Source organism: Eretmochelys imbricata, chromosome 4 (genome assembly GCF_965152235.1).
Source record: "Eretmochelys imbricata isolate rEreImb1 chromosome 4, rEreImb1.hap1, whole genome shotgun sequence".
NCBI classification, from domain to species: domain Eukaryota; kingdom Metazoa; phylum Chordata; order Testudines; family Cheloniidae; genus Eretmochelys; species Eretmochelys imbricata.
This window is the reverse complement of record NC_135575.1, coordinates 115761530-115780761: the sequence shown is the minus strand read 5'-3', so window position 1 is coordinate 115780761 and position 19232 is coordinate 115761530. Positions and strand designations below refer to the sequence as shown.

Below are 19232 nucleotides of genomic sequence, written 5' to 3'. Positions count from 1 at the left end.
CCTGGCCTGGTTCCTTTGTCTGTGCCATAGGGAGCATCCTTCCTTACTCCACTGGCTTCAACCAGGAACTCTCTTGCAAGCAGCAGACAGCTCCTTTTGTTTCAACCTGCTGGGCCTTGATTGGCTGTTGCTGGTCACCACCCTTCTAGCTGCTGGAAGACCACATTGCAATGGTTCCCAAAATGGCTGCTCCTGGGATCCTTTTCTAGGCAAGCCTGGAGGGCTAATACTCACTGGTTTTTTTTCCTCTCGGATAACTTTCCTAGGTTGGGGTACAGCAAAGCATTGGGGGCTGCCAGCAAGGGGCCACAAAGGCCTGGCACACCCAATCACATACCTCCCTCAGCAGAAAGAAACCTGGTCTGGTCCAAGGGTAATATCCCTTACTCTTTTTCCATGAATCTTGCCCTTTTGAGGGCATGATCACTATCTGCCCATTCTTCTATGGATTCAAGCAGGGTGACCCCACTGACCATCTTCTCTAGGGCTACTGGCCTAATGCCTTCCTTGATCATTTTTTCCAGCCAGGGAGGTAGTTATTATTTGGCTACCTCAAGGAAGTCTTCAATCCCTTTAACCACTTTTTTATTCTCATCAGTGAAGTCTGAGGATACTACAACTCCTATCCCCCATAGTCCTGCGGTTATGTGGTGAATGAACCCCTTTCATGGTCTTTGGGACTTTGTAATTCAACATAAGTTGCACATCTTGTAAGTCTAATTCTCCAACAGCATCAGTGGTAATCAACAGCATTGTGCCCTTGCCACTGGTAAATCTGTGCAAGACTGCTTTTCTGTTTCTTTGGGAACAGTTTTCTAGGATACACTTGCATGCATGGCCTTCAGACACAAGGCCATTTTTCATCCAATCCAGCTCTCTCTTGTGATCAGAAATAATTTGAAATACTATTTTTTTTCCTACGGCCTTCAGTAAAGACTGTATGAAAGTCCATTTCTGAACCTCTTGAACCCACATCACATTGTGTGTGATGATAGCTGTTGAAGAGTCATTTTTGTTTTTCTCCCCTGAGAGGTTCTTCCTGTTGCATTTTGGCTCCTTCTTGGGCCTGCTTTTTTCCTCTTCAGCATGGCAGCTTCCCTTTCCAGGGCCTTGTTTGCCTTGTGCCTGACATTCCCTAGAGCTCAATTCCATCTTGAGGGCTGCCTGTGTACTTTCTAGTCATTCGATTCTCTTATCTCTGGTTTGGCTAACCTGTGACTATTGAAGTACTTTTCCATGAAGCTCCCTCAGTTCATTCTGTAACAGAAAGTGGTGGTGTTTGTTCTTTGCCATCCTCATTTATCCTCAGGCGGGCTAACTCTTGCTCTTGTTTTTTGGTTTGAGCCTGGATACAGTTCCTTGAAGAGTGTATTTCCTCTAGCTCCTGCAAGGCTACAGAATGTTAGGGTGCTGGATGTGTCCAAAATTCAGTATGTTCTTGAATGCTAATGCTTACAGATGCTCCCCGGGTTACGCAAGACCAGACTTACACAAATACGCACTTTTGGAAAAAGTTCCGTAAGCCAGAAATAGGATTTTTCTCAATTATATTATTACAACTACTAGGATTTTGGGGTGACGGACTTTGGGATATTTCCTGTGGATTGCTTGCATAGGAATAAATATAATATTTATATGTCCTTCCCATAGCAGTGATATAATTAAATCTGGTCACACTGCAGATATTATTGCCAATGTGTACATCAAAAACTTGGTTTATCAAATTCAACATAGCATGAACAGCTTGATCTGTACACCAGAGGAATAGTATATGATGGACCTCACTAAACTATTTCTATCTCAAGCACATTTAAATAGCTATTATCATGTTCATTTATTTTTGTGTTTGTAAAAGTTAGGAATGGAATGAAAGATATTCCCCCTGTTTTTAAAAATGATCAGATATCTTTGAAATATCACCTCTGTTCTTGTTACTGAAATAACATTGTGGTTGGCACTCTAGAAATAGCTGGATAACCATTACTCCCATTGCCTCTCTAGCAAATGGAGTCAGAGTATATCCCCCTTTAAGAACAATGCCCTGAGATTTAGTAAACTTTTGATACCCTGCTTTTGCTTTGTTAACTGTGAAAGCATTCAGAATAATACTTGTAATAACTTTAATATAAATTAATAGTATATTTCCTGATGTTACCTCTGTTTCATAGTATTCCCCTTCCATGCTCAGAATATTTATTGATTAGCTCTCTAGTCATAGGGATGTAAGAAAAATGTTTTCTGTAAGTCATAGCTGCTGAGAGATCATAATTTTCTTTTTCAGTATGCTGTTTCTTCATTTTCCCAGTGCTTTTCCTAAGAATTTTGTTGAGACATATCAATTTTGCATGTCTACACATCTTCAAGGAATGGGGGCATAGCTGTCTCCTCAGTATAGCATTGGTGAAAAATGTGCTTTCTGAAAACTTTAATGCATGAGAAAAAGAAGATGGTGTTTAGGAGCTCTTACAGACTTTGGTTTAAAGCTTTATCCTTGAATAACTTTTGTTTTATTATGATACTGTGGCATGGGAGAAATAAATTGAAGTCTGCAAGATGCCTCATAATGTCAGGATATTTTTCCTTAGGGAGTACTATTTTTAATTGTTTGGGTCTTTTTTTAGAGAGGAGGTGGGGAAGAACATGAAATCCTTTGGATGATGTGACTGAATCATGAACTAATAACAAAATGGCTGTTTGGAGTATGAAGGTAAGGAAGTTTACCTGTCTAAATTCTAGTCCCTCCTTTTTGCCTGATGTTGCCTGAATAGAATGTTCCCACTCACTTCTAATTCATGAGTTTTAGATCTTTGCCCTCGCCGCAACATACAACAGGAAACTGCATATCGAGCAGATTATGGAGCAAAGACATGAGGTATCTGAAGGGAAAAGCTCAGACTTGCAGATGGAAGCAGGACTGAGAAATTCTGAGGGGAGACTGGGTGAGGAAAGTGGTCAGTGGAAGAATGTGACTAAAAGAACCAGGCAGAGGAAAAGACGGGCTAGTGAAGGAGAAATAGAGCTCAATAACAGGTTTGCAGAGTTGGAAAATGAAGAAGGGGCTCAGTAGGTAGTCACTGAAGGTGGAAGGGCAAGGAAGAAGAGAAGAGCGGCTAGTCCTATAGGAAAAGGGGAAGAGTCAATGGAGACTACATCAAATGTGAGCCCCAGGAGGATAAAGGATGGGTTGAAGAGGATTACAAGAGAGAATAGGAATGGAAAGAACTTGCAGCGAGAGGGAACAGGGGATAGACTGGAGAATAGCACCGCCACCAGGGAAAGGCAGGTCTATGTGATCGGGGACTCCTTACTGAGAAGAACGGATAAGTCTGTAATCAGAGCTGATCCAGAGAATAGAAGGATGTGCTGTCTTCCAGGTGCTAAGATATGGGATGTAGACCTGAGGTTGAAAAGGATCCTAAAGGGAGCAGGAAAGAATCCCCTAATTATCCTTCATGGGGAACAAATTATATGGCTAGATTCTTGCTGGAAAGTATTAAGGGAGACTATGCTAGGCTGGGGAAGACGTGTAAGGAAATCGAGGCTCAGGTAATCTTTAGTGGGATTCTGCCTGTTCCTAGAGAAGGGCAACAAAGGTGTGACAAGATTATGACTATCAACAGATGGCTGAAGCAGTGGTGCTATAAGGAGGGCTTTGGGATGTATGGCCGCTGGGAGGTATTCATGGACAGAGGACAGTTCTCTCGGGATGGACTTCATCTGAGTAGGGAAGGAAATAGACTTCTAGGATGGAGGCAAGCATAACTGATTAAGAGAGCTTTAAATTAGGAATTTGGGGGAGATGGTTGGGAGATGTCCAGGTAATCTCCACGCCGGATTTTAGCATTGAGAGGGAAGAAAACAAAGTAAGAAAGGATACAGCCGTGGGTAGGAGAATGTATATAAGGAGGAAGGGCAGTGTGGATACATCTAATAGGTTATACTGGCTGTAGAATGACCATGCCTAATATGGTACAGAATGCGAGCGAGGCCAAACAGCAAAAGTTAAGATGTTTGTACACCAATGCGAGGAGCCTAGATAACAAACTGGAGGAACTAGAGCTACTGGTGCAGGAACTGAAACCAGATATTATAGGGATAACAGAAACATGTGGAATAGTAGTCATGACTGGACTACGGGTATTGAAGGGTATGTGCTGTTTAGAAAAGACAGAAATTAAGGTAAAGATGGTGGAGTAGCATTGTATATCAATGATGAGGTAGAATGTAAAGAAATAGGAAGCGATGGAATGGATAAGACAGAGTCCATCTGGGCAAAAATTACATTGGGGAAGAAAACTATTAGAGCCTCCCCTGGGATAGTGCTTGGGGTGTGCTATAGACCGCTGGGATCTAATCTGGATATGGATAGAGCCCTCTTTAATGTTTTTAATGAAGTAAATAGTAATGGAAACTGTGTGATCATGGGAGACTTTAACTTCCCAGATATAGACTGGAGGATGAGTGCTAGTAATAATAATAGGGCTCAGATTTTCCTAGATGCGATAGCTGATAGATTCCTTCATCAAGTAGCTGCTGAATCGACAAGAGGGGATGCCATTTAGATTTGGTTTTGGTGAGTAGTGAGGACCTCATAGAAGAAATGTTTGTAGGGAACAATCTTGGTTCAAGTGATCATGAGCTAATTCAGTTCAAACTGAACGGAAGGATTAACAAAAATAAATCTGCAACTAGGGTTTTTGATTTCAAAAGGGCTGACTTTCAAAAATTAAGGAAATTAGTCAGCGCAGTGGATTGGACTGAAGAATTTATGGATTTAAAGACAGAGGAGGCCTGGGATTACTTTAAATCAAAGCTGCAGAAGCTATCGGAAGCCTGCATCCCAAGAAAGGGGAAAAAATTCATAGGCAGGAGTTGTAGACCAAGCTGGATGAGCAAGCATCTCAGAGAGGTGATTAAGAAAAAGCAGAAAGCATACAGGGAGTGGAAGACGGGAGGGATCAGCAAGGAAAGCTACTTTACTGAGGTCAGACCATGTAGGGATAAAGTGAGACAGGCTAAAAGTCAAGTAGAGTTGGACCTTGCAAAGGGAATTAAAACCAATAGTAAAAGGTTCTATAGCCATATAAATAAGAAGAAAACAAAGAAAGAAGAAGTGGGACCGCTAAACACTGAGGATGGAGTGGAGGTCAAGGATAATCTAGGCATGGCCCAATATCTAAACAAATACTTTGCCTCAGTTTTTAGTAAGGCTAAAGAGGATCTTGGGGATAATGGTAGCATGACAAATGGGAATGAGGATATGGAGGTAGATATTACCATATCTGAGGTAGAAGTGAAACTCGAACAGCTTAATGGGACTAAATCGGGGGGCCCAGATAATCTTCATCCAAGAATATTAAAGGAACTGGCACATGAAATTACAAGCCCATTAGCAAGAATTTTTAATGAATCTGTAAACTCAGGGGTTGTACCGTATGATTGGAGAATAACTAGCATAGTTCCTATTTTTAAGAAAGGAAAAAAAAGTGATCTGGGTAACTACAGGCCTGTTAGTTTGACATCTGTAGTATGCAAGGTCTTGGAAAAAATTTTGAAGGAGAAAGTAGTTAAGGACATTGAGGTCAATGGTAAATGGGACAAAATACAACACGGTTTTACAAAAGGTAGATCACGCCAAACTAACCTGATCTCCTTCTTTGAGAAAGTACCAGATTTTTTTAGACAAAGGAAACGCAGTGGATCTAATTTACTTAGATTTCAGTAAGGTGTTTGATACCATGCCATATGGGGAATTATTAATTAAATTGGAAAAGATGGGGATCAATATGAATATCGAAAGGTGGACAAGGAATTGGTTAACAGGGAGACTACACCTGGTCCTACTGAAAGGTGAACTGTCAAGCTGGAGGGAGGTTACCAGTGGAGTTCCTCAGGGATCAGTTTTGGGACCAATCTTATTTAATCTTTTTATTACTGACCTCAGCACAAAAAGTGGGAGTGTGTTAACAAAGTTTGTGGATGATACAAAGCTGGGAGGTACTGCCAATTTAGAGAAGGACCGGGAAATCATACAGGAAGATTTGGATGATCTTGTAAACTGGTGTAATAGTAATAGGATGAAATTTAATAGTGAGAAATGTAAGGTCATGCATTTAGGGATTAATAACAAGAATTTTAGTTATTAGCTGGGGACGCATCAATTAGAAGTAACAGAGGAGGAGAAGGACCTTGGAGTATTGGTTGATCATAGGATGACTATGAGCCGCCAATGTGATATGGCTGTGAAAAAAGCTAATGCGGTCTTGGGATGCATCAGGCGAGGTATTTCCAGTAGAGATAAGGAGGTTTTAGTACCGTTATACAAGGCACTGGTGAGACCTCACCTGGAATACTGTGTGCAGTTCTGGTCTCCCATGTTTAAGAATTCAAACTGGAACAGGTACAGAGAGGGGCTACAGAGATGATCCAAGGAATGGAAAACCTGTCTTATGAAAGGAGACTCAAGGAGCTTGGCTTGTTTAGCCTAACTAAAAGAAGGTTGAGGGGAGATATGATTGCTCTCTATAAATATATCAGAGGGATAAATACCAGTGAGGGAGAGGAATTATTTAAGCTCAGTACCAATGTGGACACAAGAACAAATGGATATAAAGTGGTCATTGGGAAGTTTAGACTTGAAATTAGATGAAGGTTTCTAACCATCAGAGGAGTGACGTTTTGGAATAGCCTTCCAAGGGAAGCAGTGGGGGCAAAAGACCTATCTGGCTTTAAGATTAAAATCGGTAAGTTTATGGAGGAGATATTATGATGGGATAACATGATTTTGGTAATTAATTGATCTTTAAATATTCATGGTAAATAGGCCCAATGGCCTGTGATGGGATGTTATATGGGGTGGGATCTGAGTTACTACAGAAAATTCTTTCCTGGGTATCTGGCTGGTGAATCTTGCCCATATGCTCAGGGTTTAGCTGATCGCCATATTTGGGGTCAGGAAGGAATTTTCCTCCAGGGCAGACTGGAAGAGGCCCTGGAGGTATTTTGCCTTCCTCTGTAGCATGGGGCACAGGTCACTTGCTGGAGGATTCTCTGCTCCTTGAAGTCTTTAAACCATGATTTGAGGACTTCAGTAGCTCAGACATAGGTGAGAGGTTTTTTGCAGGAGTGGGTGGGTGAGATTCTGTGGCCTGCATTGTGCAGAAGGTTGGACTAGATGATCATAATGGTCCCTTCTGACTTTAGTATCCATGAATCTATGAATATCTGAAAACAGTAGGGCTTGACCTGGAGGAGGATATAGGTGAATATGCATGCTCAAGCTTTTCTCATCTCTGCCATTTGAAAAAAATAATTGTAACCCCAGTTAAAATCAATTCTGAGATAATGTAGGAACATACAATCTTTTTTTTTTTTTTTTTTCAGTTTAAGGACTAGGGAGAAAATAGGAGTCCCAAATCTTGATTTATATTGGGGTGTCACTTTTTTGTCCACAATTTGGCTCTAATCCTGCAAGGAAGTACACGTGAATAGTCTTACTGAAGTGAATATGATTATTCACATGTGTAAGTGCATACAGAATTGGGCGAATAATCATTTCCTATATATTACCACTTTCCCTTTCCTTTGACTGAATTTACTAAAATTTTTTAAAAAGTGTAGGTTTTCCTGCATTTACTTACCAGGAAAAGATTTCCTGACTCTGTCCCTTTAAAAACAAATTGCAGTGACCTTCCTTAGCAACCTTGTTGCTAAGATGGGCATTTTTGTTATGCCAGACTGTTGACTGCAACTTCAGAAGTACCGCCTAGGAAAACCCAGGTATGACTCAATTGTTTCCCTTTTGGATCTTTTTAAAAATCCCCACATTCTCCATTTTTCATTAAAGAGAGAAATGTAAGAAGCAGAAATCCTCAAAGTGAATTTTATAAAGGATTCGCAAGGTAATTTAATTTTAAAAGTGCAGTTAGTGATACTCCAGTGTATTTCTGTTTTCAGTTTTAAATTGTCTAGACAGACAACCCTTATGCTATTGAATAACTTTGAATCTCTTGTATTCTAGTATAGATAAAGGCATTCAATTATGCATTATACTTTTTTAAAGACATCTGCTATGGCAACTAATTTCAAGAAATATTAGAACAGTTATGGTAAGGACCTTTTTATATAATATATTCCCTAGTCACTTTTGCCTACACACAGGACTATTTAATTTGGTTTTCTAAAGTGATATTTATGTGCTATATATTCAAATGCTATAACTTTTCAATGTAATATTAGTAGGCCTTGAAATATATTTCATGTGAATGGTGCAAAGAAGTTGCAGTTTTCAGTTATGTCATTATGCTTAGCAGTAATGTGTTCTGAGCTACTATGGAGGGAATTCATCTCTGATCTGGTGTTGAGGATTATGCAGAAATGGAGCAAGATACAGCTTGCAACCATATAATCTGAGTTCTCATTTGGGTTTAAGAGTGCCTTAAACAGATTTAGCTGAAATTGATTCCCTGCTGACATAAACTGAATGGATATTAGGAGCTCTTAAACCAAAATAGTAGTTACAACACAAGGAGGTGGCAGCTCTTTAGCTAAATCATTTTCTAAACAGTTTGAGTTAAATCTCTACAACTTCATCATGTAGACAAAGCTTTAGACACATCTGTAAATTTCAGATTTGGCAAGAGAGAAATGCAAAGTGAACCCAGCTAAGAGGGAGAAGAAAGGGATGCCAATCTTGCAATAGACTCTATGTGAACTAACAATGGGCAGTTTGTATATGATTTACAACAATAGGCAATCTGTATACAATTTATATTTGTCAATTTGATTCACTTTGATAGGGAATTATTAAATAAACTTGAAGATATATTTTGAATGTCTTGTGAGTTGGCTACAAATAGAGGAAATTACTCAGTTTTCAAAATCGTAAAACCGTTTTTTGAAGTGTTAAATATTTTAACGTGTCACTTTAAGTTAATAGGGTCCACATGGGTGCAGAAGTGTGCCTTAGTGGAGTCTGTTGCATGACCAGTGCATAAGCATTAAATGTGTACATCCGATTATAATATAACTAATAATTCCTGTATTTCTTGCGACACCCAGGTATTGATTGCTGCAAACATGAATTTCAATGAAGAATCCCAGATGATAGCTATGGAGGTTAGTCTGATTAGTTTAATTATTAAGGCAAAGATGGATTATGGGGCATTTCTTTCTTTAAACATTATTATCGGGTTTTGTTCATATCACACTTTTGCCAGTTACCCAAATAGCAATATAAGGGTCTCTTAATATAGGAGTTAATTGTCTCTTGGTTACATGCAAGTGACTCTCATTCTACTTGACGGGGGTTATATGTAGCTATTAAGAAGAGAAAATTTCTTTCTGTGCAAATAAATCATAAACATAACACAATGTGCTATAAACTTTTTAACTGATACCAGTTTTTAGTTTTGTTGCTAAACCACTGATCATAAGATGCTTTTGCTTTCTATTAAAGCTAATGTTAAAAAAATTATATAATACGTAGGTTGAGAAAAGAGTGTCTATATATCTGGGTATAGTGCTTAGATTATCCACAAATACAAAGTGTGTTTTTAAAAGTCATATGCTACATAGAGTATATAATCAACAATAACCCAAATATAGGTGAATAGATTTAACAATACAGTTTAGATATTAGAATCCAAATACTTGAGCACATCACTCATGAAAAGTTGTACAGAGATTTGGTTGTGGAAAGCAAAATATATCAATGAGTAGAGATAGTCCCCCTCAGTAATTGAGAATTAGGTAGGTTGTCCATTTAGAAAATACAATCCACAAGGAAAATATTTCAGTTACTTTCCTGACTGCGCTTCTCATCGGTACTCCAGCTCATCCCTCCTGGTATTGCTGATGTCCAGTGATGTGTTCTATATTGATGTCATTACATTAATTAATTATCGTAGTGCCTATGTGCCAGGCATTTTCCAAATACTCAAAAAAGACAGTCCTGGCTCTAAGGAGTACACAATCTACGGACAAGTACCATAGACAAGTACCACAGGAAAGAGAACTGAAATAACAATATGCACATTATATACAGGTCAACTTGATTACTACACAAAAAATTAAATGTGCACATACATTTTGATGATCATGTGAGTTAATTACAAAATCAGAAAATTACTCAGATTTCAAAACTGTAAAACTGTTTTTGAACCATTAAATGACTATTTATGTAATTTTGGAGGTAATACTTCGCAGTAACCTATGAGAGTTGTGATATTTGTTTCAGAGTAACAGCCGTGTTAGTCTGTATTCGCAAAAAGAAAAGGAGTACTTGTGGCACCTTAGAGACTAACCAATTTATTTGAGCATGAGCTTTCGTGAGCTACAGCTCACTTCATCAGATGCATACCGTGGAAACTGCAGCAGACTTTATATATACACAGAGAATATGAAACATACCTCCTCCCACCCCACTGTCCTGCTGGTAATAGCTTATCTAAAGGAATCATCAGGTTAGGCCATTTCCAGCACAAATCCAGGTTTTCTCGTCCCCTAAAGCCCCTACTCTACTTGCGCTATATTGATGACATCTTCATCATCTGGAACCATGGAAAAGAAGCCCTTGAGGAATTCCACCATGATTTCAACAATTTCCATCCCACCACCAACCTCAGCCTGGTCCAGTCCACACAAGAGATCCACTTCCTGGACACTACAGTGCTAATAAACAATGGTCACATAAACACCACCCTATACCGGAAACCTACTGACCGCTATTCCTACCTGCATGCCTCCAGCTTTCACCCTGACCACACCACACGATCCATCGTCTACAGCTAAGCTCTGCGATACAACCGCATTTGCTCCAACCCCTCAGACAGAGACAAACACCTATAAGATCTCTGTCAAGCTTTCTTACAACTACAATACCCACCTGCGGAAGTAAAGAAACAGATTGATAGAGCCAGAAGAGTTCCCAGAAGTTACCTACTACAGGACAGGCCTAACAAAGAAAATAACAGAACGCCACTAGCCGTCACCTTCAGCCCCCAACTAAAACCCCTCCAACGCATTATTAAGGATCTACAACCTATCCTGAAGGATGACCCAACACTCTCACAAATCTTGGGAGACAGGCCAGTCCTTGCCTACAGACAGCCCCGCAACCTGAAGCAAATACTAACCAACAACCACATACCACACAACAGAACCACTAACCCAGGAACTTATCCTTGCAACAAAGCCCGTTGCCAATTGTGCCCACATATCTATTCAGGGGACACCATCACAGGGCCTAATAACATCAGCCACACTATCAGAGGCTCGTTCACCTGCACATCCACCAATGTGATTTATGCCATCATGTGCCAGCAATGCCCCTCTGCCATGTACATTGGTCAAACTGGACAGTCTCTACGTAAAAGAATAAATGGACACAAATCAGATGTCAAGAATTATAACATTCATAAACCAGTCGGAGAACACTTCAATCTCTCTGGTCACGCAATCACAGACATGAAGGTCGCTATCTTAAAACAAAAAAACTTCAAATCCAGACTCCAGCGAGAAACTGCTGAATTGGAATTCATTTGCAAATTGGATACTATTAATTTAGGCTTAAATAGAGACTGGGAGTGGCTAAGTCATTATGCAAGGTAGCCTATTTCCTCTTGTTTTTTCCTACCCCCCCCCCCGATGTTCTGGTTTAACTTGGATTTAAACTTGGAGAGTGATCAGTTTGGATGAGCTATTACCAGCAGGAGTATGTGTGTGTATGGGGGTGGGTTTTTGGAGGGGGGTGAGAGAGTGAGAGAACCTGGATTTGTGCAGGAAATGGCCTAACTTGATTATCATGCACATTGTGTAAAGAGTTGTCACTTTGGATGGGCTATCACCAGCAGGAGAGTGAATTTGTGTGGGGGGGTGGAGGGTGAGAAAACCTGGATTTGTGCTGGAAATGGCCTAACCTGATGATTCCTTTAGATAAGCTATTACCAGCAGGACAGTGGGGTGGGAGGAGGTATGTTTCATATTCTCTGTGTATATATAAAGTCTGCTGCAGTTTCCACGGTATGCATCTGATGAAGTGAGCTGTAGCTCACGAAAGCTCATGCTCAAATAAATTGGTTAGTCTCTAAGGTGCCACAAGTACTCCTTTTCTTTTTGTGATATTTGTTGCAGAAGGTAAGATGGTTTGTATGTGTGAATAAATCGCATGTAGGTACCTTTACAAGAGTGGAGTAGCAGACCTCCTAAATAAAATGTAAGAGCAAACATATTGCTAAATAAAAACTTCTTGAGGTCACACCGATAAGCCGATATATTAAATCTGCACTGCTCGGGCCCAGATCCTGCAAACACTTGGGGCCAGGCACACTTAGCGCCCTTGAGGCCACTAGGACTATGCCCATGCTGCAGGGCTGGCGGGACTGGGGCCTACGTATGCCCTAAACCGAACCAAATACAGCAGCTCAGTGGTTTGAGCATTGGCCTGCTAAACCCAGGGTTGTGAGCTCAAACCTTGAGGGGGCCATTTGGGATCTGGGGCAAAAACTGGGGATTGGTCCTGCTTTGAGCAGGGGGTTGGACTAGACGACCTCCTGAGGTCCCTTCCAACCCTGATATTCTGTGATTCTATGAACAAAAGCCAAAGTAGAGTGGCGCTGTACGGGTACGTCGGCGGGACGCCTGGTTTTGTTCAACCGCTGTAACGCTTCCTCCCTGGGACAGGAGATGCGAGGCGAGGACCACGCCCAAGTGGAGAAGCTGAAGCGGCCGCTGAAAGCGCAGCGCCGGCAAAGAAAGCAGCCCGTGAGTTCAGGGCGGGCAGGTGGAGAGCGGCTGCCCACAGAGCCTGGACGGTGACCCTGCCTGGCGCCTCACCGGGCGCCCGGTCCTGGCTCAGCAGCGCCTCCTCAGCCGGGGCCCTTCGCAGTCCGCGCAATTGGTTCCAAGGGTCGGGGCAGAGCCCTGGGAGAGCAGCACTACCGCGCGTGCGCGGTGATTCAAAAGGAGGCGGTGGGCGGGGCGGGTGGAGCTTCCCTGGCGGCGAGGGGACAGTTCGGAATACTGCGCCTGCGCATCTGGAGTGCAGGCTGTCGTGGGCACGCGGGGCGGGCGCGGAGTACATCCGGGTTACGGGGGAGGGGGCGCGGAGGGGCTTCCGCGGCGTGTGCTGCCCTGCCTGACATTCGGCTCCCTCCCCTCCTCCTCCCTAGCTGCTGGAGGCCGTGGGTCCCGCTGCGCTGCTGGCGGAGGAGGCGGAGGCGGACCGAGCCGGGATGGCGGCTCCTGCAGCCACTGCCCGGGCGCCGCGCAGTAAGTGTGTCTGAGTGTCCCTGCCGGCCGGGGGGGCCCGCCCCGGCCCAGCCCCGCCCCGGCCCCTTCGCGTCTCGGGTCTCAGACGCCGCAGAGCGGCATGACCTGTCCTGGAGGGAGCCCTTGGGGTAGCCCCACGCAGCGGGCCCTGGAGCTGTGGCTGCGCGGCGCTGTTAGCCCGAGGCCCAAACTGCTGGGGCGGGAGGAGCGTGTCGGGGACAGCGGAGGGCGAGCGGTTAGCGGAGTTCCTGGGGCGGCGGCGTCGCTCAGCGAGGGGCGGCCGGGGAGGACGGCGGTGGCAGGGCAGGGCGCTGCGGGACAGATGCTGCTTCTGCCGGATTGGGTGACTGGCAGGTGCTGATACCTTGTTTTCATGCACGGCTGGCGAACCAGCGCGTGATAATTGGGTGCAAATAACCAGCACAGAGCTAAGTTACCCATTATGGAAAGTGCGGTGTACTCTTCGTTTAGCAAGTGAATTTTTGTCAGTACAGCGAAAAACTTCCTCTGATTAAAACTCTGGAAATGTATTTAAAAAATTCTCAGTTAAAATAAACATTTTAAAGCGTTCAGGAACATTAGATAATATGCACAATATTTTTGGAATATTCCAAGGATCAGCTCCTCAATTTATTATGCTATATTTGAATGTTATATCTGACACTTACTCATCACCCTGTGTATGAGTAATATTTTGATGACAGGATTATTTTGTCACTATTGTCATTCATCTCCTGCCTATAGAGGGCAAAAATGGAAGAATATATTCAAACATATATGCACAAAAGGGACTCTACTTGAATCTGTTGCAGCAGAACACTTCATCATGGAGTTGGGGAGGGTGAAGGCAGAAAGTGCTATCCAAAACCAAGTAATTTAAATTTTGCTAGACAAAACTGTTCTTACCCAATTCCTGTCAGATATTTTAGGGAATAGTAGTACCATCAATTTTATTTTGAGATTTTTCACAGAGTGCACAAATGAGAAAAATCACCCATTTTACAAATGAGAGGAATCAAAAGGGAAAATTTTTAAAATGAAATCAAATATATTACAAGTGATTAGAACAAACTAATTTTATTGACAAGACAATGTTTGTTACAAACTCTTAAAATACCATTTTTATTTTGATATTTTGTAAAGAAAAATTTCCAGTTTGAAACAACTTCTCAAACTAATTAGCTTAACTTTCAAAACAAAAAGGTTAAAAATACAGACTTATCAGAACACTCTAGTTGATACCCTCCTTCACTGCCATTGGTTATTTTGGGTTGCAAAACTTTTAAGATTTTGACTTTTTGTCCCCCTGTGGGATAGCAAAAAACTTTTGAACTCAAAAATATTTGCAAACTCAGAAATCCATTTCCCACCCAGCTGCAGTTTTTGACTGCAGGTCATTTCCCCCTACAGCAGACAGATCAGCAAGGGGATAGTGTGAAAAGATCACTAATCTAGCATTTTCAATTGATTATGCCCATGTCCCGTTTCTGTGTTGATACAACTAACTTAGAACCCTGTAAAGTTTATAAATAGTTTAAATTTGTCTCTCATATGCTTTGCATTTATCAACACTGAATTTAATTTGCTATAGAATTGTCCATTCACCCAGTGTACTTAGGTTCCTCTGAAGTTCCTCACAGTCCGCTCTGCACTTGACTAACTTAAATAACTTTGTCATCTGCAAATTCTGCAACTTCATTGCGTGCACACACCCTTCCAGATCATTAATAAATATCTTAAACAATGTGAGACCTAACCTGGAACTTTTAAGCTCCTACTATTCATTATTCACCATGATGAAAACATTTATTGCTACTCTGTTTCCTCTCATAGCAAGTTTTGATCCGTAACAATACTTTGCTCTCACACTGTGGCTACTTAGTTTCTTTAGCAGTCTCTTCAGTAAAACATCAATCTGTTCTCAATAAATTGAGGGATAAAAAAATTTAAGATTCCTAAGTGACTCAGGAACGAAGGGTGGGAATCCATGAAAGTACTTAGGCACTGAAGTCCCTGTTTTGGCTCCACTGCAACCCCCAAAACCGCTTCCAAGTGCTGTAGGTTAGGGATGCTGCCTAAATTCTTTGCCCAAGTTTTTCAGGGTGAAAGTTCCCTAGGTGTCTAAAAGTTTCTGGCTCTGGGCATGTGCACTGCTTTCTCCCTCTAGGCATCGGGATGCCTGTCTCCCACCTAAGCTCCAGAGTGATGCACAAACAACAAAAAGACAGGCATTCAGCCATCTAAGTTGTGTTCAGGGCCTGATTGGGTAGGTGTGCTGAGAAGCTGCTATCAGATCGAGTCCAATACAAAATCAGGATGAGGAATAGGTGGTGGTGATTTTTCTTGGTGACTCGAAGTTCGATGCTGTGACACTCAGCATTTCAGTGCCTAACTCCTTTTGTGGATCCCGCCCTGATCTATTGACTTTCAATGAGACTTTGGCTCCTAAATGCTAAAGGCATGTTTGAAAGTATGCCTTTGGCTCCTACTTCATAACGGAGCTTTTGCCAGCTTTAAGTGTGACCTAAAACAAAAAATAATCTTCAGTGGTACCTTTCCAAACATAGGCTTGTCTGATTCCAAGCTCTATGTTGAAATGCATTTAGGCACAGATCTATAAAGGAATGTAGGTGCTTGAGACCCAGATTTAGGCACTGCTCTTCCTCTAGGCCTCTAAACTCATTAGGTGCCATTTTGTAAGGAGTTAGGCATCCATTGCTGCTCTTCTTGCAAAAAACTGCTTAGGTTCCTGACTCGAGGAAAGGGTTCCTGTCTGTGGATCCCACGCAGAGAGAGGTGCCTCCCTCTATCCTCTGGGAATTAGGTGTCTAAATCCAGAAGTGTGGCGCTTAGGACACCCTTCTTGGTATCTGGTATTGGCTAGTTTAGGTAGCTCCCCACCTACTATGCTGGCTTTGTGGTGCTAGTGTCAGATTCCTGTCTCCCCATGTGTTGTATAGTGAGCGAGGTACTTAACCCAAGGTTTCTGGATTCTACTGGGTGGTTAGGCTTTTAAAAGTTAGGAGTTGCAACACCTAAGTCCCTTTGTGGGCCTGGGCTGTTCCCTCAGTACATCATGTGGAGGGAAGGAAAGGAAGCTGTTCCACTCTGAGGTCCTAAGGTGGCATTCCTACACACAGCTTGATCCCTAGATTCTGGTGAAATGCTCTCTCCTCAATAAGTCTAAGTGAATTCCACAGTCCTACCTGTGAACAAGATTTATGATTGCCTTTACTTTGCTTCAGTGTTTCTACTAAATCCTTGTAATTTAAACATGGTTGTCTTTTCTACTTGAGAATCTGCTCTCCTTTTTCAAAACAGAAGTGACATTTGAGGGTTGCCCTTAATCCCATCATTTTCAATATTTTCTTCATGTCACTAAAATTCACTTAGTTTCTTTCGTGCTAATCTTACATAATATTTAATTGTTCACTTTCCAGTTTCTACATTTTATTTTTAACTATAGCCAAAGAATTAAATATTCTAACAGCTGGAACAGAAATTTCCCTCCTTCCCTATTTACCTGTGTTAATTTATTCAACATCTCATCATGCTTTTTTTTTAAAGTCCGTTGGCAGAAATCTGGCATTTTCCCTTAATTTAATATTACATTCTCTTCGATCCTGAACTAAACAACTGTAAGGAATTGGCTATATATTAATTCACTAATAAGATAGACTAATAAGTGAATAGAGAACAGCTGCAAATAACGAAGTGTTTTTAAGAAATAGCCCAGCATCTGGTAGTTGCTTCCTTGAATATGCTGGAAGATCAAAAAGTTGGGAAGTCTTTACTTTCCAGGATGGTTCTATTGGAAATGATCATTCGTTCGTTCGTAGATGCGTACTGGGGTCATTTAGTATGAGTATTTGTATCTGATTTACTAAAAGGGGTCACACAGTTTTTCCACCTCCAGCACAAAGGCTGGTGTATTTCTTTGATTCAGTTTTGAAACTACTGGGAATTGCAAAACGTGAAAGAAATCCTGAATGCTATGATAAAGAGAGAGAAGTTGTTATAAAATACATTTGGGGGAGGGGATGCAGGACAAAAGGAAATGAAGAAAAGTTAAGAAATCAGTAAGTTTAGTAAGAAATCATTACTAAGCAATTTAGTAAAATACCGAACAATTGTAGGATAAATTGTCTTGAAAAGTCACTCAATTCTAAGAACCTGTGTAAACCAGTATCTGTATGTACTAAAGGCAGTTGGCTCAACCAATTAACTAAAGGACCTGATCCTTAATTCCCTATACATACATACATACACACACACAATTTATGTTGATTTTAGTGAATTGTTGGTGTTTAGAGAATGTATGATCAGGTTGAAGTGACCTAGTATTGCCAAGTCTACCTTAAAATCCACAAAACAGTCTACAGTTGAGTCTTGACACTGTTAGTAGTTTTGCTTAATGCGGCGATTATTCCTCATGTTCAAAATCTAGTTTTCCAATAGTAACTTGTTTGTTAAATGTTCTTTGTAAATGTGAACAATTATTTTTATTTATAATGCAATAAACTTCTTAAATCAGTAGTTTCTTTGCAGTGTTTAATGTCACACAGATTATTTTAAAATTTGTAAGGAAAAGAATAACACTTAAGACTGATATTTTACAAGCCAGTTTTCAGCTCAAAGAATATGTAACTGGTTTTACAGTACAACTGCTGTCCACCTCCTTCGTTCTCATTCCCAGTTCAAAATAATAATTTCTGCTTCCTGTGATTGCACGTCCATTCCACTTCATGTTTAAGTCAGCGATTTTTTTCCTTTAGCAGTACCCGTCAAGGTGTTGGTGGTGGTCTCTGCCCTTTAGGCCCTTGGGCAGCAGAGGTGCCCCATGCCTCCCTCAGTTCCATCTTACACTCTGACTACCAAGCATGGGAAGTATCATCTTGCTACTGGAAGTTGTTTTTCTCTCTCTCTCCTTCCTTCTGTCCCCCCTCCCAAAAAATTATCTTCCCTATGGTAAATAGTTTGTGGTATTCATTAGATTAGTATACATGTTCATCGTTATTTTCTTGCTTGTTTTGGAGGATTGGTCCCCTCTTATGTTCAGGGTGCTGATACCTGGTACCACATGTGCCTAAGTCTCTGGGCTTGTGCTGGCATAAAAAATCTATGCTGGTGAGCGACCCTCATTCCACCTGCCTAAACTGTCTCGGCAAGGATTATGTTAGAGCAGTGGTGCCTAAACTTTCTGTTTACCCCTCCCCTCCCGACCAGCAGTAGTGAATCTATCCATGCTCTTTCTCCCCCACCCCCCATTACTGCACAGTTGGCTCAGCAGAGGAACTCGAAGGTGGAACTGGGGCCTGAACTGGAGATGGGGGATGAGCTGGGGCTAAAGGTGGACCTGGGCTGGGGGTGGAGAGGGAATGAGGACAGAGCTGGGCTGGAGGTGGAAGAGGAGGTGGAGTGGAACTGTGGCTGCGGGCAGAGTGGAGCAACAGCAGGGGCCGGAGATGGGCTGGCCATTGAGTGGAGCTGGGGCTGGAGCTGTGCTGGGGGCAGAGCAGGGAGCAGAGTGGAGGTGGGCTGGGGGCGGAGCAGGGCTGAGTGGCGCTCTCTCCCTGACCCTGTTGGTGGCTGGCCTGGGCCCCCCTGAACTTTCCTCCATGCCCCCCTGGGGGGTTGCCCCACAGTTTAGGGACCACCAGTCTGTTACAGATTGATGCAGATTTGTAGAGACTTTAAGACCTGGGCAGACAAAACAACAAAAGGGAGACTGCGCCACATCCTCATGGAGGCCACCCGGCATCTCCCTTGTGAACTTTCCCTCTCAGGTAAGGAATACCACTCTGGAATTTCCTTCTGAACGCCAGCACTGATCCCCTTAACCAGTGCCAAGAAAGAAGCACATGGGGGCAGAATCCTCAAAGGAGCCAAGACGTAGCTCCCCTAGACGATCGAGGTCCTCACTATTGTCCACCAGCTTGAGAGGGCGGGAGGACGTAATCTGC

At 42.2% G+C, this 19232-nt stretch overlaps 1 protein-coding gene across 4 annotated transcripts in view; it reads left to right on the top strand.

The window, feature by feature from the left end:
• The first annotated feature begins 13045 nt into the window (after nucleotides 1-13045).
• Nucleotides 13046-19232, top strand: part of CC2D2A (coiled-coil and C2 domain containing 2A) — a 131548-nt gene continuing 125361 nt past the window's right edge. For all 4 annotated transcript variants that reach the window (XM_077815829.1, XM_077815832.1, XM_077815830.1 and 1 more), the window contains exon 1: nucleotides 13046-13269. In XM_077815829.1, coding sequence (XP_077671955.1) covers nucleotides 13233-13269 — 37 coding nt within the window. In that variant the 5' untranslated portion in view covers nucleotides 13046-13232. The remainder of the gene's footprint in view (nucleotides 13270-19232) is intronic.